The sequence below is a fragment of the Harpia harpyja genome, chromosome Z (assembly GCF_026419915.1).
Source record: "Harpia harpyja isolate bHarHar1 chromosome Z, bHarHar1 primary haplotype, whole genome shotgun sequence".
Classification (NCBI taxonomy): Eukaryota; Metazoa; Chordata; class Aves; order Accipitriformes; family Accipitridae; genus Harpia; species Harpia harpyja.
In genome coordinates this window covers 20572994-20593484 of record NC_068969.1, presented here as the reverse complement: position 1 = coordinate 20593484, position 20491 = coordinate 20572994, and the positions used below count along the sequence as shown (strand labels likewise).

The 20491-nt window shown below is 36.9% G+C and overlaps 1 protein-coding gene across 1 annotated transcript in view; it reads right to left on the bottom strand.

Moving 5' to 3' along the window:
• Window positions 1-2968: 2968 nt before the first annotated feature.
• PPP4R2 (protein phosphatase 4 regulatory subunit 2) overlaps window positions 2969-20491 on the bottom strand; it is a 32861-nt gene continuing 15338 nt past the window's right edge. Inside the window, exons 3-9 of the mRNA XM_052777046.1 lie at window positions 14558-14728; window positions 9452-9545; window positions 7992-8029; window positions 7457-7531; window positions 6890-7033; window positions 6031-6293; window positions 2969-5222 (exon numbers count right to left, since the gene is read on the bottom strand). Coding sequence (XP_052633006.1) covers window positions 4909-5222; window positions 6031-6293; window positions 6890-7033; window positions 7457-7531; window positions 7992-8029; window positions 9452-9545; window positions 14558-14728 — 1099 coding nt within the window. The 3' untranslated portion in view covers window positions 2969-4908. The remainder of the gene's footprint in view (window positions 5223-6030; window positions 6294-6889; window positions 7034-7456; window positions 7532-7991; window positions 8030-9451; window positions 9546-14557; window positions 14729-20491) is intronic.

Sequence of the window (20491 nt, the reverse complement as noted above, 5' to 3'; positions counted from 1 at the left end):
AAGCAGGGCGCACTGGGAGGAAGCTGCAGCAGCCCACGAGCGGGCAGGAAGGTTTAAGGACCAATTAACCACTTACTTAAGAGTCTCCTGGTGTCCCACCACGGCAGAAGACACCTACAGCAAATAACACTAGCCTGAGCCCCTGTTGGGTTTGCGGTGTTCAGAGGCCCTCAAAACATCTTTACCTGCGGTGACATGGTCCAGCAATTACGAATTGGACCACAGAATAAAATATGCAGGGAAAAGCCCAGTCCTGAGTAGTTTCCATCACCGCTTACTCGTGGTAAGAATTTCCAAAGGCCAGAAGTAGTTCAAGAACTTTGTCTGTAGTTTATTGCAATAAACACAGATGGAGAAAAGCAGCTTTCCCCAGTGAAGGTGAGGACAGAGGATCAACTTACAAATGAAATAATGCAACAGTTTACAGTGAACCTTGCAGACGAGTTGGTAAATAATAGTCCAAAACCTGGGGGATGACTTCAGGTACCTTGTTCACATGCATTAAAAGATTATTCAGAACCAAAACATAACTGCCATTTCTAGCCATAGAAACCAGAACATCCTCTTTCAGCTAGAAAACAGAGGAAGTTTTTAGGTTACGAAATAGTAAGTCTGCAGCTCAGTTGTTGGCATGAATACTTATTGACAGGCTGTAGGAATCTTGGAAATAAGGTGCCTTGTGTCCCAGAACCTGTTCACAAATACGGAAATGAAGACAAAATATGCCAGAAACTTGTTATAACTACCCGCCTGTGGGAGAGGCCCAGCAGAATGATTCACTGTACAGAAGTAAAGAGCACAAAATGCATAGGTACATGATATAGCCTATATATGCAAATCTCAGAGCTAACCCCTTTCATTTAAACCATGCAGACACTAAAAGAACATTATATCCATAACGACTTTGCTGGCATGAATGTGCTTGTGGCAAATGAGGATGAAGAGCTCTGATTAACAACAGTTTACTAGTTAGGTGACAAAGCGTGGGTCTCTCATTGGTAATGGCAGGGATGTAGCTAGGATGCCTTCAGTAATCCGTACCTCTGCCATACTTGTCTAACTGAAAAACATCGACCTCGGACACACTGAGATGCAAATAACCTTTAAACTCCTCCTAGAAATGCACTATATGAATAAAAAATGCCAGAGGATTGTAGAAGGGTGTTTTGTACAGTTGTAGTCAATAGAAGGCATTCATTCTAGGGGAAAAAAGAAAATCTAATTTATTTTTTTTTAATTAATCACTGGGTTGCCACTTACCTATTGCAACAGAAAACTCATATAACTAAGATTCTATCAGGCTTCAGCTGTTTTTTTCCTCCTCACATACAATTAACAAAGAAGCTAAAAATAAAAGCTCGATTATTTTGTACTGCACCCAGGACAATCTTGCTGGAGTCATGATGCAGGTTTTCAGTGAACTGCTCGAGTAAAATCCAACAACATACATACAAAATTTCTCACAGACTGAAGCAGCAGAAGAAATATTTTTCAGCCCATTTCCTGCATCCCCTAGGCTAGGCATAAACTGAAATGCAATTCCAATTTACTTTTCCAGCTAGGAGTATTTCCTGCTGAAATGTTTAAAAAAAGCAACAGAGACAGAGGTGCCTTTGCCTTGGAAACCCTCAGAACACAATTTTTGTATTAAAAAAATAAAAAGGTGTATTTTGTTCAAGCCAGCAGTAGATCCAAGAGGATTTAAAAAAGATATCCAAATTTGTCCTGGACCTGGTTAGCAATACAAAAAGCAGTAATAATCTTTGCCCCAAAGTTTTGTGCAGTCTCAGACAGCAGTAGGCAAGGACACAAACCCAGTGGTCATTGTAGCGAGATGTGGCTTTTGTTTTTCCGAGCTCCAAAGGATGCACGGCTTTCCTACAGTAAAGCCCCTGCGCTGGGGAGCCTGCCCAATGCTCCTCAGATGGTCACTGGAGAGTGACCAGTACATAAATTAACACCGAGTTCCAGCAGCTTCTGCTCCATTCACTGAATCAACTCAAGGACTTTTTTGAACATGTTAACTCCCATGTACTACTCTTTATAACCCTGAATACATGCTATATTAGAAAGCTATCTCTATTGCAAGCATTAAAGTAGTCCCTGAGGTTAAAAATCAAGGCTGACAGAGCATCTCTGATACTTTAAGGAAATCAACTTCTCCAAGTAGCAATTTTTTTAAATATGAAGAGCGGAATTAAGGGCTGACCTTTACCTTGTATTCTGAAAAGTAAACTCCATTACATTTTCTATTTATATTCTGGCCCCATGTAATCGGTTTTTTTAATAGGAAAGACACCCACAAACACTACATAACACCTGTTGCCTGGTTTTCTGGGGTTTAACCACACACTTCCTTCATGAACGCAAGCAGAACAACCAATTCTGTCTGAATGGCTGTATACAGAAACATGCTCTGGGGTGTATGTAATTATGAAATTTAAAGCATCCAGATTTAGAAAAATACAAGCTATGAAAATAGATTCAGTGCTACACCTCCACGCGCACGGAAAAGGAACTGCCTGTGTATCTGGAGGTGTGTAATGCCTCTGACAAAATACAGCTGCTTAGAAATGCAGTAGGTTTGTTTTGGTTTTTTTTAAACCCACATTTAAAAAGAAAGGTGGAATCTTCTCTGATTTAGTAAATGCAATCTTTAAATGTAGGCACATATTTAGTATTAAGATGCTTACTGTGATGTTAAAGCATGATTTCAATTTTTATTAGGCATTGCAAAAAAAAAAAAAAAAATTGCAGATATATAAATGGATCCATACCTCAAAACCTCTTCTACAAGTCTTTGCAGTAGTGGCACTAGTGCTGCTAAAACAAACATATCAAAAGGTCACAGGTGCTTAAAGAACAAGTTTATTGACAATATCTTCACAAATAAACAGTCTAAAGAAATTTCAGAAATCTCTAAACTTAGAAATTTTAAAATTTTGTTCTCATTGGCAAAATACTAAAAAAAAAACAAAACCCAAACAAAGAAGTGTTAAGATGTCACTATATTTTTAAACTTTCCTAATTTCAACATTTTGGTTCAGTCCTTTAATTTTATAATACACATCCAACCCTTAAGCACAATGAAAATGAGTCAAAGTACAATTTTCCTTCTGTAAGGGGATCTCGATCAATAAGATTTTTTTTAATTTTTTTTTTTTGGCAAGCATCTCCCTGAATCCTGTCTGCTTAGAACCTGATAGGTAACATCAGCAAGAAATAACTTCATAAATATTCCAACTGAGCCAAATTATTCTGGTATTAATCAAAACCTAGACTTCCCCAAAACGATACAAAGTATACCATGTAGTACAAGAAACTATTAGCATGCATTTTGGACGTCATTTTTGTACTTCAGGTATGTGAACTTAAAACCGAAGAGGGACAATTCTGATAAAAATGTACTCAGGTATTTCATAACATTAATATTTATTGCTTTATATGAATACTGTATTGAAAGCCCAAGCATTCAGTTTACACACAGAAATTATACAATTATATACCGTTTCACAATGGCAGTGAGCACTCATTACAATCTACAAAAATCTACTTTACAGAAATTTAAAAATTCTAAATATCAAAAAGGTACAGTTGAAGAAACAGGTATAAATTTGGCAGCCAGTAATTGTGACTGGGAGGTTGCAGCTTGAATGTCTTTAAATATGGGAACTGGAAAATATCAAGAGTTTAAAGCAGTAGTTTGTGCTTTGAGCTGGTTTGAAAAAAATGTAACACTGGCTGTCAAAGTAGCATGTTCAAAAATATTTAGTTCACTTCCAAAATGTTATACAAATCATGGTGATTTCTATGCACCCCTACAGCTTTTAGTACATTTAGCTCAGGTACATAACTATGGTCATATATTAATTCTTCCAATACAGTGGTGTGATCATACCAATGCCATCTGCATACCTTAGAATAATTTTGAGACTTCTCTACAATATTCACAATGCTCCAAGAAGCACTCGAAAAGGCAAGTACCTGTTCATTTCTTCCAAGATATTTTCTTATCGTATTGTCAAACATTTCTTCTACAAAAGTTTAAGCTAATGTTTTGATTACAACGTTCTCAACATAAAGCACATTTTCTCATAAATAAATGAAATCCTTTCACTCAGGCACCTCAGAAGTATACAAAAATGTTGTAATCTGAACAGTTCTCTTGGAATGTGTTTACTCTGGTGTTTTCAACAATGTTAGTATTTCCAGGGTTTCATATGGGCCAGATTTCATTTGTTTTGTTTTCCAGAGGCAAAACAAAGTGCCTTGAGAGGTGAACTCAGTCTTTTCCTATAGAAAAAGTATTTGCTGTATTTATCTTTTATAGAAACAGAAAAATATACGATTTCCCCCTTAGAACAGTGAGGGTACACATATGTGTGCATGCGTGCATATATGTGTGTGTGAAATGTAACACATTTTAAACACACAACATAAGGTTTCATAGTGTGTATTCAAATAAAAATCTGGAAACCAGCATGAAACCCCATATTTCACATGTCAAATGTTGAAACTGTAACCAAAATATGAAGTAACTGCTATAGCTGTCAGAAAAAGACAAGACAAAAAGCTTTCTTGCTTACGTACAACTAGGTGTGGTAATCTCCAAAAAAGTTGTCAAAATTATAATTACCTTCCAGTTTAAAAACTTTTATTCTAAATAAAAAAAACTATACACAAACCACTGATTTGACCAAACGAAAGTTCAGCGGTAAGCAGGACCTGAAGGAGCTGGTATTCACAGTTCTTATCATGTACAACTCTTTCAAGGTTCAATCCACGGAGAAGTTTATTTTACAACCTGCTTCTTTTTGTAAAACTAAAGGTCCACTTTATTACATAAAATTATTTATACAGTGTAAAACCGGAGCCTTATGGAAAATACTGCATCTAAGTGTATTTAAATTAGTCTTGCTCCATAGGTTCATCGGCAACTTCTGTGGCTTCATCACTGTTTTCCATAGGGGTCTCTGATGAAATTTCTGGAGTTTCACTAGCATAGGACCCTAACTCTTCAGTTTCACTGCAGTCAGCTCCACTACTGGCAGATCCACTAACTTCACTGTCATCTGAGTGTAAATCCTTCTCTGCTTGAGACTGATCAGACTCCTCCATTTGATTGCTCTCCTCAGAGGTCTCTTCATTCACAGTTGAGGATTCAGTGTCTTTTTCTTGATCTTTTCTGTCTGGACCAACATTTCTGGGAGACATGAAGGACTCTAGAAATGGTGAAAGTACAGTATTACTAAGGCATTTTTAAACATACCTTAATCCTGCTACTTTCCATTCCCAGCTACACTGAGCAATACTTCTACAACACAGCCAAGGACAGGAAAAACTGACAATCCCCAGTTTTATTAGAAGATGTAAAGTATTAGCCAACTTCATCATGATAGCCAAACTATCCTAATATACCATAAAATAAAGTCCTTTTTTTTTTTTATTAAACAGGTGGCTTCACTTAATTAAGCTTCAGCAGAAGACAGAAATATATCAGTCTTTTAACTGCAGTTACCTTTTTTTAGTTAGGTACAGGGCCTGCCTTAGAGTGAGGTGATTTTCACTGTTCTAACAGGATCTGGAGAGACTGTTGCTCAGCCTCCTCAGTGAAAGAACATAACTTCATATCCGTATTTCAGTAATTTATTTATAAATACATTATAAATATGACTAAAAAAAGTCAGATATAGATATCACCTATCCCCCTTCTGGAGAAGGGATGAGAACATCTGATGATACCCTAAAGTAGGGATCCTCAAATTCTTGGTGCATCATTACCACCCTCATGTAATTTACTGCCTAAGAAGATTTCAAGTACCATTTTATAAATTTTTAAATAGAGATGTAGGACAAAGAAAGAAGGAAATAACAGAATTGCTAAATTATGCAAAGTTGAAGTATGAACAAGCAGTTCATCTTTCTGCACAGCTGGAGACATTCAGCAATCCCAACAGCATTGGCCTCCAGCAAAGAAAATCCCAACTCCTTGGAAAATGCACAGAGCAAAGACAATAATATCTGAAATACCTTCCTCCTCTTCCTCTGTACAGTGCTGTCTGGCACAAGTAGCATCTTTATCCTGAGATGTAGAGGATGTTTCTGTCTCTTCCCCCACGCCTAAAGAAACTTCACTGGAGGCAGTTTGGTTAGGTGCATCTCTGGCTTCCCCTTCCTTGTCAAATTTAAGTCTTTTTACCTCATGTCCTTCTGCTTCTGCAGGATCATCTTCAGAGTGCTTATTTTTTACCGGGCTGCTCTGAGCACCTTCTGATTCAGATGCTGGTGATTCACTGTAAACAACAAAAGCAGCTGTAGTTTTTCCTGAAGAAAAACATTCTGTATCTTGTCACACTTTAAAAAAAAAAAAAAAGTAGCAGCTACTTTGAGTTAAACACCTCAAGAGGTAACAGTAGAACTCACTTCACTTATTACATAACAAAACCTCAAAGCCATCACTCCTCCTTCACCAGATTGTCAAAGAAAATGCAGAGTGGTCACGATGCTCCGGTGGGTCCAAACTACAGACAGCTGCCTACTGCTAGAATCAGTGGCAAACGTTTACAAAATATCGTATCTGGTTATAGTTTAACATCCTGACACAAATACGGTAACTGTGGATTTCTGAACTCCGTTATTCACTCTTCATTTTTACTATACATCCCATAAACTTACGAGATGTGTTACTACAACTGCAGAAACTTGAGCTAATGGTTATCTAGAGAGCCCAAACAGTAGTAAGTACACATCAAATCCTGCTGCAGATATTCGTATGTTAAGACTTAATTATGCACACCTTAGATGGCCATTCTCTTAAAATATTTTAAATATCTAAGTGGAAAAAAATCTGAGAATAATAAAAACTCAAAATACATTACTCCTCACAAACCTGTGTTTTTTATCTTCTGTTTGCTGCAAGCTTGATTCTTTATGTTCCGTGCTGTCTGGCAAACCGTTTGTTGTCATAGGAGTTGACAAAGAAACCTTCGGTCGATTTACTGGTCTGGGAGTTCCAGGACCATTTACATTAGATCTTTAAAAATAATAATAAAAAAATTAACCCATCCTTTTAAGTAATTTGTTCCTAATAGGCAGAAAGCAGCTATAACCTTGTTTTAAAAGAATCACCAAAACAAAACAAAAAAGATCAGGTACTTTGCTATTTCATATTGAGTAAAAAAATTCCTTGCCTACAACATGCAAACTATGATAAAGACTTTAAACAACAAGAAAAAATTTCTAAACAATGAGGTTGCAAAAAGATCAGAAAATAGAGCATGTAGTGTGTATGTTCATGCCTCCTCTACCCTCCTTCCCCCAGTATTCCATGTCGCACCCCATTTTTGAGGCTACCTATTTGGGATCAGAATAGGTAATGATAAGGGATCTGAATCAGCTAGTTCCAGAACTACCTTGCTTTTATCCAGAAAAAGTTAACTCCCGAAACTAAACTTACCTGTCAGAGTACCCTGGCGAATTTCCTGGGAACATAACACCATTCATCCGATTTAAACTATTGGAATTATTTTTCCTAACAAAAAACCAAAACAAAACAAGTTATGAATAAAGGAACTTTAAATTACTTTAAGCTTGTTTGCACAGAATTCCCCCCCAACTTAAACAGCCTCCCACCGTCACTCCTCAAGGAGTTCTCTACCTATACATTACACTAGGCTCAGATATGGGCATACATTTTTTTCCACCACCAGCTACGGGTGTAAAGTAACAGCTTAGTGTTCGGGGATTGCACTGAACTGTACCGTATATCTGATTCCAAAGCTGTTTGTTCATTTCCAAAGTATTACATGTAACACTTGCAGACCACTATCGCTACTGTTGACTTAACTATTGATAATGAAAACTGAACCCTGCATGGCTGTTTTTTGGATACAACTACTGCCAGCAAGAGAAATGTATTAGACACACATGCGCACATTCTCCCCTCTACTAACACAAGCTTAAAGTTTCAAGAAAAAGAAGATTATACTTACTCTGAAGATGGATATACACAGCTGACAACCATGACATTCTGTAATAAACAAACAAGATATTAAGAGTTCAGAAACAGAAGCTTCGGCTGTTGACAACACCCCAAAACTTAAGAGTTACAGGTCATAGCTGTTAAAAGTATCTATACCGAAAACTGGGTTGAAAGCTACCAACAGATGACAGATACGTAAAAAGTATCTCTGCTCCCTCTTTCCAAGGTCAGGCCATCGTTACGCTGAAAGTCAGTATTTTCGTAATTGGGTTGGTGTCATAACAAGACCAGCACATTAAGCCTCAGGCCCAAGTGCTTGTAATTTCTAACTGAAGTATCTCTAGAAAGCAAAGTATTCCAAAATGCTGAAAAACTTCTGAATTGCTGGAGAAAGGCTCTGTTCGTACGCAAGTCCTGCATTCAAAAGTGCGTAAGCGCTATTAGCTATTTTTGGCACAGCCATATTTCAAATGTTAAATTATTTTGGCCCCACATAAAAAAAGGGCAGAAATAATGATTTAATTCAGTACGTTTTGCTTAGCCGCCTCTCCCTCTTGAATGGCACTGCAACTAAATCAATTTTAACATCTAAAAACCTAGCTTAAAAATTAGTTAAGTTTCTCTTTAAATCAGTACTTGCCCAATTATACGGGGCGGTTGTCACAGGACCACCTAAATTAACCCAGATGAACTTTGATGGCAGTTCTCCATAAAACCCTGAGGCATGGTTTCACAGCTCTCGTTGTTGGCTAAGAAACTGCTTTGTGAAATCTCTGTCTCATCATTTATTCCTGACCATCTCCTTCCCATCTTAACTTGCAAGAACACACCTGACTGCATCCACTAGAACAGCGAAAACCAATCCATCTGCAAGTTAACCTTTCTTTGACTGAAGAGTTTAAGTAGGAACCTCAAGCCAATTTTGCCATCAAGAAAATCCTATGTGGAACCACATCCTGAAAGTCTTATCTACTCTTGCAAGATCCCACATTCTGACACAAGCTATAAAATAGCATTAAATGACATCTACACAAGAGGATTTAAATACTGAAACAAAAGACACTGGGGTGAAGGGGCCTCTCCTTCACCTACTGGGTCTAATCTGAACCCAAATGTGGAAGGAAATGCCCGATCAAAAAACTCTGAATTATTTCAGCTGATTATGTGATTATTTCTAGCTAGGACTCAATATACAAAGTGACATTACACCCTCCACAAACTACAGGTTGAGTACTGAACAGTGATTAGGAAACGCAACAGTTACAGCCCTGAGATTTATTTTTACACCTTAATAAAGCTGCTTTTTGATGTTAAAAGGTAAGAAACAAACTCATACACTTAAGAGTGGCTATTAGCTATACTATGGCTATGAGCCATAATGAAATCAACAGACCTTTGAGAGTAATTCAGAAGTTATTTAAGTGGTAGTTGTGACTGTTTAGCTGTGTTCTCTCTCAGAAAAATACATACCTTTTCCACACCTCTTAGAAATTTGTCTGTTCCTGTGTAATTCCTCCTAGGATCTGTCAGCAACTCACAGAGTCGCTGAATAGTGAACGGGATGCTGCAATGAAATAGATTTATAACAAATTAATTTTATTTTAATGAGTATGACTGTTAGGAAGCAACAACATTATTGTTTTCTCCCCATTACTGAGAAGATAGGAAGAAAACAGTATTGAAATTTGTTACCATTAGCAATGTAGGGTAGTAACTCAAGGCCTTATTTTTCCCTATCTCATACACTGAGGTAACAAAGCACTCTCTTTTTGCGCTCACCACCACAAAACTCTTAAGTAGAATCCTAAATACATCATCCCACAACTCAAACAATTCATTAAAACAATGAAAAGGAAATCAGATCATCAACAGTAAAATAGTTTAAGACTGTATTTATTATTCAAATATATAGAACAGAAATGGTAAGCGATTCAAAACAAATTTGAGTCATACACATTAGAGCTAAAAAATTCTCAACTTGTAGTTTATTTCATGTTTTACAAAATACATTTACAGAAAAAGCATTAAATGTTGGAATTAGTAGAACCATTATACTTTAGCTGTTACAAATACTCTATTTTGCCACAGCTGGATAGCATATTTATCTATCAAGGAACAGCTCAGTAAAAATAATTAAATTCAGAGTAAGATATATAAATCCATAAGCATCACATTCACACATTCTGTTTTCTGATAATTCTGCACTCAGTTTCATCCCTACTTAAATGAGAAACTGACCTTTCAGACAAGCAACACTTTACATACATTTGCCAGTTACCTGAGATGTCATACACTTTCATTGCAAATTCAGCATCATATTTTAACAAACTTCTATGACTTCTGACAAAATAGTAAAATACTTTAAAAGTTATTTCAATAAAATAATAAAGAACCATGCATTTTTACAGTTAACTATTTGAAATTGAAGCCATGAACATTTCAAAAATTCGTCTAAGAAGAATATTTGATACAATACAATACTTAAGAACCATTTCTTGATTGGGAATACAACTGATACACCAAATGCAGAGCAGTATCAATACAGACTTACATACGTGTGTGTGCATATACCCCTATACTCTAAGTTTTTGTAAAAATTCAACTTATTTTCTGAGGAACTCAGTACACAGTATCTTAAGCCTATTTCATTAGCTAACGCAGTATGTATCTCAAGCTTAGCTCATTAGCTAAAAAGCCACATTTTAAAGATGCACAGATCCACCACTAGTTCAGTGCAAACAGGTCAGCATAGCTATGATTAATCATACTACATGACACTTCACTTTAACTAAAAGCAAGCAGTAATCAGAGAGTGACCAAGTATCAACAATTTAATTATGTTTTTCAGAACTGCCTGTATATGACGTTACTAGGAAGTTATAATCCTCAGCTGGAAAACCATAAGGATGTAGGCTACAATGCAACCACCCTTAGCCCTAGTTCCAACACAGCTACGTGAAAAAACACAGAAGGTATATATCACATTTACCGTACTAGTTATTGCCTTCCCTTGCTATTCACCCTGAATTACACCATACCAACTTATCTTTACTTGACTTCTAAGAATAGAAAGATGGTGAAGTTAATCTCCATCAATCAGCTGTGGAGAGTTAGCATACAGCTGATAAAGCACTAAATATATTAAATGCTTGCAAAAAGTAATACTCTAAGATGACAGTACTTCTAAAACATTTGTTTTGATATGTTATTGCTTAAAAGCAAGTAAAATGGCAGAAACCAAATATTTTGGCAGGCAGGCAAAATACATTTCACCTCCCTATTTTGACCCAGAAGTATCTCCGCCCCCATCCCCAAAATTTGCTAAGTACAGACCAGAATAAACCAGGAACAAGTGTTCCTTTTAATTCAGTTTATTACATGAAGGCTCTTAAGCTTGACAATGGTTCTGTCATTAATTTCCCTAAAGCTTCCTTAGTATCAATCAAATAGTGCTGCTGTTCAGCAGCTTTTGGTCAACGAGTAATCTTTCTGACACCCACATTCTTCATGTTCAGCTCCTGCGTAATGCTCTCTTTTAAGGAAGTTCCCAACTCTGACTCAGTCACAAACAATTTACTTTATCTGTTAACTTTTCCACATAACTACAGCACTAATTGTGTCTATCACTTCTCATTGATGGCTGTTTTGGTTTGGGGTTGAAAAGTCCATAACTAAAGAGACTTTGTAATTTTTTTAATAGCCTAGACTGTCCATTCAAAATCAATTCATTTCACAGAAACAAAAATACACAGAAATTTTAAATTCTTTTTCATCAGCCAAATCAGTAAGACATCCTGGAGAATCACTGCCTGGCTAATTTGTATTTAGCTGTACCTAACTGGACACCTGGTACTTAGTACCTGGAGTACTAAGGCATGAAGTATTTTGTGAACATCAATACAGTTCTGGCTACTTGGGGAATAAGCATACTCAAGACAGTGTGCAGCCTGCAACTAACTCCAGAAGTAAAAGCTGCCCTCCTATTTTACTCTCAGTTATAAAAAGTTTAACCAAAAGCCAAAACCAGTTCATTTCCCTCCAAAATTTTCCACAGTAAACTGAACTTCGTTTATTGAGCAGCAGATGGCACCAAGTGTCACACTATCTCCTCCTTTGCATGTAATTTGTTTAACATTTGTAAATGTTTTTAGCTGGCAAAACCCGAAGTTAACTTCACCTCATGAATTCTTTTCGGTAAAACTATTATTTTAAAATAGTTTAACAATGTGATTTTAAAATAGAAGTAATTGAAATTGGTGTAAATCTGTACAGGAACACCAATGTAAAAGTTTGTGAGCAGTATGAGAATTGACCTTAAATGCTTAGAAATTTAATTAGTTCAGTACATGAGCTGCATGAATAGTCCTAATCTGCCTATGTAAACTAACCACTTAAAATTGTATACAAACACACTCAAAACTGCACTTCCTAGCGCTACGGCTCAGAATGAATTACAAACCAAAAATTCATCATATGGACAGGATTCAAAAGTGATCTGGGAAAATTACTTACAACAGCTATATTAAATTGTAGCAAAAAAGACACATAAATGAAAATTTGGATTATGATTATAGCTATTTTATTCATGCTGTGAAGACTCCTCTGTCATCAGAGATCCCCAGTAACTTACCTTGGAACTTTCTGCTTCACTAGCAAAGGATAAAGAAAATGGCAAGCCTTTATAAGAAGTTCCTACTCCAAAGCAATTCTAAAGTATAGCATGAGAATCTGGCTCTGCAAGCATATTACACAATGTCAAGTAAGATACAGTAAGGTTAAAACAGCCAGTTTGTGCTCTCTTTAAAAGACACTACATCTAGAAAGACCCCAAAACAGGGGTCATTCTTAATTTGTTACTTGACTTTAAAAAGAAAAAGTTTAAAAAAATTAGCTAGTTTTAACCACCTCATTGCCACATTCTTTTAAACAAACACCAGTAAAAACATCCTAATAATAAAGTGACATCAAGTAGCTTCCTTCTCCACTATGGCACCCTGAAACGACATCCGCAACTCTAAGAAGTCTGAATATACCCAATCGCACAAACCCAAACCTGCTGCTGTTACTTTTTGGATGCTTCTCCACATGATTCAGCTTTCCCAATCATATCCTCACTGTAGGAATTGTAGGATTTACTAAATGAACTACTCTACAATCCCAGATTCTGAAACATCCTGTTGTATTATTTTCTTTAAGGTAACTAACATGCAGTTTGCTTCCTCAAAGACTGTGTGGTTCACTTCAAAGCATGAGGAAGTTGAGCACTCTTAAGTGTTAGAGCAATAGATCAAAATAGCACAGCCACAGAGTAAGCTCCAGACTTGGTCACCCAGCGACTTGTTTAGTACACTTTGAAACAACAGAAGATAACAGCAGCCCATTCATTAGCTGTCTCCGTGCGAGAACATTACAAATTTTGTGGGCAGTGAAACATTAACAAAAAGCTGGGGGAGGCGAAACAGAGGCACGCTCGGGCATAAAGGACAGGTTTGTTTTTAAATTCCTTCAGTGAAGTAGCCCAGTATAAGTATTGGGTGGCTGAGAACCAGCTGAATTTCACATTCTTAGAAGTATCCTACATGAGAGCAATTTGGAGGGGGAAGATGAGATCTGACTTTTAAGAGACACCTAAACTTCAAATAAATTAAGTAGTATGGAACAATGACAGTAAAAATTATTAACCTAGCATCAAAATATGGACATGTTAGTAGCACCTCCACATCTGAAATTTCAGGGTAACAGGGAGGCAAGCTTTATAGTATGCCCATTTACTGACAAGCTGAGAAAATTGCTGAAAAAGTCTCTCCTTAAGGAAGCCTTGAGACCCACAAGCAGGATGACTCAGCTTACGGTAAGTACGTAATCCAGTTTAGAAACAAGAAAAATACTACATCAGCTATTAAAAAAGACACACCAAATAACAGACAAAAAAAAAATTTCAGGAGCTTTATTTTAAAACAAAACAAAACTTCCATAATTATGAAACCAGCAAAGGGTACACACTTTACTCTAAGACACTGTCAGCAATAGATCGAATACCCCAAGTCTCTCAATTAGTAAGTATCATTCAATCTATAAATTTGATTCTGGCACCATTTAACAATTCAAAACCAGGTATACCTTGCCTCCTGGTCACACCATTTTTATCACAGCATTACTTCTTCAAAAGCTACTGAACTGCCACAAAGTAATTAAGAACTGAACACCAAAAGACTTCTTTCAATTAGGTATTTCAAAATATATTGAAAGAAAACTGACTTTTAACAGGTAAAATAGACAGTAAACGCACATAGTAATACCATGATTCATTGAATTGTATTACTTAAAAACTAACTACATATTGAAAAAACTGAAGTGACTGACATATCACAGGATGTCATAATTTTCATTCAAAGACAGAATAATAAAGTGAAACTTCTGAGACTACTCTAATGTATTTCCAAGGTATGTATTTGCTTCTGCTCATCTATTTGAGGAAGCAAAACGAACAGTCACAGATAGATTGTACAAACTACTAAGTTAAAAATTGGGAAAATATTTTTGTTATCCTGATTTTAGAAAACAAATGATACATACCCATTAAATCCAGTGACAATTTTCAGGATTCTTTCTTTCATCTCTTCAAAGGGAATATATTCCACATTTGGATTGGGGGGCCCTCTTGGTTCAGGAGCTGAGGTTCTGAAATCATCCATTACTTTCTCCAGTTTGAAAATAAAATAGCCTTTAAACTGAGACCACTGAACCCTGCATAAAACACAAGAATTAGGACATATGCAGGTCAGTCCTAAAACCACAGAAAAACAGCGTAACTTTATGTCTGCAAAACAACATTCATGCTGGTATGCCAGTCCTAAGATAAATGAGGCAAGTAACATGGTATTATTTTTCTTCCTGAATTTAAACCATGGCAACTATTTAAATAATTACAGTAGAACAATATTACACAAGTCAATTGTCATTAACAACAGGGTAAGCCATTTCCTTAAAGAGCCAATATCCACTTACAATTCAAACCTAAATGTGAAATATGCATGCATTCTATACAATTTACCAGTGAGCCTACATGCTGCCTGAAGTTTTCACTGAGCTCATAAGAGGAGGAGGGAAAAACCAAAAAACCAACCAAACAAAAGAAATGTTTCAAGTCTGGAAACCATACAGCAATTGTACACAGCATTATCTGCTTCCGTTACAAAATCTTACTGAAAGGCCTTCTGTACTAACTGCTCAGTATCCATGCACCTTAAAAGCATTTAATAGTACCTCTTTTTCTCTGCATGGCAAATCTCTTTTGTATCACAGTTAGCACTTGCTGATGAGTATTTGAGCAAAACAACTTTGACTCCTGAAAAACATTCCCACAACAATAAATAGTCTATTAAGATCTTTCCAAATTACCTTCTGCCTTACAACTTAAAAGTTTTATCATTTATAGAATTCTATATATTGAAATTTTCAAGAAAACAGGTCTCTCACACTGCATACAACGGACAAGGTGGGAAACTGCTGAGAAAGCTCTTCTACACCAATCGCCCCACATAACAGTCACAGAAGTTCTGGGCCTCCTCCGGCTAGTGCGTTTCTTAGCAGAGTAGGGAGCAACTGGAAAGCAACTGATTTAGTTCAGTTACTATCAATTTTATTCTATTAACGCTGATGCAGGAGCTTTCACAGCTACGCGATGGAGATGCTAGTGGAGAAAAAGAAGAAATGGGGAATAACAAACCAACAATAAAGAAAGAGAGAAAACTATCTTTGACATTTATCTATAACATACGCAATCTGGAATGAACAGGCTCAAATCAAACAAGCATAAAATCTGAACCCCTGGACAGCCCTTCAGGTCCTGCTGAAAAAAATACTATTTAGCCAAAGGTTGTATTTCTACAGGCTGTCTTTGGCAGCAGTGCTAGCTGAAACAGCCCTGACTATTTTCAACCCCACCTAACATCTGACCTTCTGTCGGGCTGCTACAACTATTTCTGCTGTGAACTACGTGTGGTGACTCCCCAGCAGAGCGACGTTTTGTGTCCTGCATGCTATTCTCAAGCACCGGTACTACCAAATACAAAACCACAGGCCAATGAAGTCATATTAGCCTACTTTCACCAGAAAAACAGGGCCCTGTTATCTTTGCCTTAATTTTCTCCTTGGTCTCAAAGAATTAATTATGAGATGAAAAGGGGAAAAACTTAGCTCAGGTTTACCTACAGAGATTCAAACACAAAACCCCCATCTTTTATTAGGAGTGATAAATTCGCAAGAATGGAGGGAAATCCGAAGAGGAAAGCAAACCTCCCTTTTCCTTCACAAGAAACCATTAAGCACCTCACAACAGAGGGGAACGCAGGACTTAGTGAATAACAGTAAAACCAGAAACAAAAATAGAAAGAAAGAAGAAACAGGTCCCAAAAGGGAATGGCATGGATAGATTAAACATCATCATTGAGTCTCACTGGATTATTGCTCCAATTAGCATTATACAGCCAAAGCAGAATACTATGCTTCCAGTGTACAATATTAGGCATTACTACTACAAATGTTAAATTAAAAAGCTATCTGACTCTGCAGTGCTACCACCCTGAGACCAAAGCTTTCTTAAATCTGTGATTTATTACATAAGCACATCACAAAACACAGACAGAAAACTCCTAGTAAATAACCTCATGCCAGAGTGGAATTACTCCCTACAGAGCATCCCAAGAGCTTTACTTGCCTCATGAAAGGGGATTCCACTATTATTCTAAACATTCTTTGAAAACCCCATTTAGATATTTTTTCACACTATAAAACTTGAGCTGTTCTTTGTTTTCTTATTTATTTCTTGCTAAATAGTAACACTTATCTTTTCACAGACTATTAACCCATCAGTGTTGCTGAAATAAACCAACATACAAAGTTTAAAATGGAATCTACTGCCTGAAAGCAGTACCCACCAGCTCCTCTTTACAATGCTGAAGCTACACAAAACAAAGTAAGTAACATTTTGCCCCTATACAGAAGTCTAGAAAACTGTCACTTGTTTTAAACCCAAGTATTTTTAATTAGTATTTCTTCTGTTATAAAACGGCTGAGAACTTGCATCTGCAATACACTGCAATACACTGCAATACTGACATAAAAAGCATCTTTCATCCTGTATTTCGAAACACTTAATAAATGACTGCCAACCAGGTGACACAGTCCAGCTTACAAACAGGAGCAGAGTTTAAGGATAAACTCATCCTGCAGTCACAAGCCCAACTACAGCTAACCCAGATATGGCAACACCAGCTTTAAATCAACTAAACAAGCTGTTGCTAGAAGCAGTGTAACCACAGCAGCAGGAGCTCAGGACAGGCTTGCTGTTTAGACATTTACTCTCTTTCTCAAGCTGTTTTTTTCAACACTGCTGAATTCCCTGCTGCTGTGGCTGGACTACTAGCACCATGAAAGCTAACTGGTTAAAAGCAAGGGGTACATACATGTTGCAATCATAGATGTAACTGCAGTTCGTACCATAAGCAACTCCTTCGAAGTCACAGAGGTGTCTCGTGCTTCTAGAGCATAATCTCCTGACCTCAGTGTTGTAAGTTAAACATTAAAATACGCTCCCATTTAGATGATGGTCTTGAAGCACTTTCAACCTATGCAACTGGTTTCTGATGAGAAGTTTTATTCCAGTACCAGTAAGTTACATGGGAACTCCAGCCACTCAACAGGAAATATTATTTGCACCACAAAAGACTGAGTCAGCTCCAGACTCTTGAACTGTGTAGGCAAAATTCAGTCCTGCAGTGGCACCACAGTGGATTCCTGGAAGGCAGGAAGAAGGAGGAAGGTTTCTGGAGGCTACAATGCAGGTCACTTGTTTCTGTTAGGCCCAACTCTTCTATTATTATCCTAGGATGAAGAATCTCCAACTTCTGCCCACCATCCTGCAGTCACCTCCCTGCCTTTCCTACCAACCCAGAAAGGAGCAATACCTCTTCCCCTCTTTCTTAACCTCATCTACTTATCATTCTGCGTCTGCCAGACCCTCCCAGGAAGGGGGCAGAACTACAGACTATTCCTACAGGAGGAAGAAAATACTTCGAAAGCAAGAGGGAGCAGCTCTGGAAAGCAGGTTTCTGCTTCTGCTTTCACCCAGAACTGCAATTGCTTCCTTTTCCCCCAAAGCCAGGTCCCTTCATCAGCAACAGCAGCATCTACCACCATGTTACCAGATACTGACAGCCTACCTCCTAGACAGCTGTGTACTATGCCTCTAGTTTAAGCTGACTCTGAACAAGTCCTCAGAAAAGAAACGCAATACACAAGGTGGATTAATAAAGGGTTTATATGAAAGAATCTTACTTCAAGCAACCTTAATTATGCATATCTGCTAAGGAAGCTTACCTACACTTGTGACAATGTACCACAAAGTTTGAAGACTGTTTTTAAACTGTTTATGAAAGACTACACTCAAATCAATGTACAAAACTGAGAAGTATCTGTGTATGTGAAAAAAAAATTTGTGAAAATAATGCAGTCACTTCTGGCCAAAAAAAAAAAAAAAAAAAAAAAAGTCATTTCTGCAGGGACAGCAAGATTTTCTTAATTTCCATTTACTTCAGTGGAAGTGATTAAAACTGAGTGTTGAAAGAGGAAAGTTACCTTTCCTGTTTTACCAGTCTATGAAAATGACATACAGAAGTTGGTATCAGCTAAACTCCTGAAACTCACTTGCATCTCATCCATACAGAAAACCAATTAGTTCAGAAACAGTGGGTTGAACTGTTAGCCAATACAGCACAAAAATTTAAGATTAAAAATGGCATATCCTCCTAATTATCAAAGCAATCTATATCTACACCACTAGAAATTTTAAGTTATCAGCATACACTGAAAGACCAGTCACTTAGAAAGCCAGACAATAGTAGTGAGAAGAGATAAACAAATGGCAAATATCTGTTTTCAAGAAAAGAAGTGTCTTCCACATGTATCACAAGCTCCCTGAGAACAACTCTAGCATTAGGATGCAAGACCTCTATTTTAGCTGCTTTGTTACAAAATGGGAGACACTGAAAATGAGCAAAGTTTGGTCAATACCTTCTGTAGTTAAATCAAGAGCCAAACAGAAGTGCAAGAAAACTCCTCTATACAGATTTATGTACAACTTAATTAAGTTTTATACACTGGAAAATGACTGACAAATACTTTAAGCTCTGTAAAGAAATGAAATAGAAGAAATTCCATGGAGAAAATACTATTCATACTTTCTTCTGAGCAGGCTTGTTTATAAATACTTGCTCTTCCCACTCAGCATTGTACATAATCAGCCTTTTCTAAATGCACACTTAACGCCTTCTAAACCATGCTTCTCCTGTCCACTACACTAACTTGTGAATTTGTATTAGAAACTTTTTGAGAGCTTTTTTATAGCCACTCAAATAAAAAAAATTCCTGCAAACACTGTATGATCTGTACAAGTATCTTCAGAAACAAAACTTCAAAAAATTAGTTGATCCTAAAATGGTTTGGTTCAGTGTACTTTCATTCTAGAGAATCACAACTTTGAAATTATATACACTTTTTTATGTATATCTAAAACATCTTTCACCACAGTATCTGGGTCATCCTGTTTAAATACACCTGTACAAAGACAGCTCCCCTGGGCTAACAAGCCTGTGGTTTCAAAGATACTCCAAATAATCCTAAGCTGGCATGTTTTCTTAAATAGAGAGTCCTCTGTCTCCCTCCCACCAGCTCCCTGCACCATCCTTCCCTTATATTAACCTGAAGGTTTTGCTCTGACATACAGAAAATTACAGGAAGAAACTGATTTTATTAAAAAAGCACCTACCAAGGGAAAAAAAGTCACCAAAGGCAGTAATGAATGGCTGAAAAGAAGCAATCGCAGCACACTTCAGAACTATAGCTTGTATAGATACATATATCATAGCAGAACCACACACCTCAAATTCTCCCAGGACCAATGTAAATGCTGGTAGTTTACCTCAACAATTTAAATTTTTTTTAAAAAGCACCTTTATTTAATAGTCAAGCAACAGATGAAAGCATAGAAGCCAACACAGAGTCCAACAGCTCAGTCTTTGTACATTACTTAAATACATGATACTATGTCCTAAATTCAATATATGCTAATAACTGTGCTTTAAGGTATGAAAAAATGTTTAACACCATAATGTTGTACCAGAATGCAGTCCCTGACCTTGCAATTTAAGTAAAAAGTTAGAAACATAACAGAGAAACACGTATGGAAGACACTTCAATGTTTGAAGATACTCAGTTTTACAGAAATCAAACAGAAAAGCAGACAGCACCTGACCGAACAGCCAATAATACAAGAAACATAAGCAAGTTTTGAGAATATTTACGTATAATTAAAGGCAGCATGAGAAAAGGCTAAAAAGGGGTGGGGGAAGACATAAGACATGAAATGAGCAAACAGAGATTAAATAAAATGACAGGCTATGCAAAAACCCCACCAATAAATAAAAAGAAATTAAAAAAAAAAATCCCCCC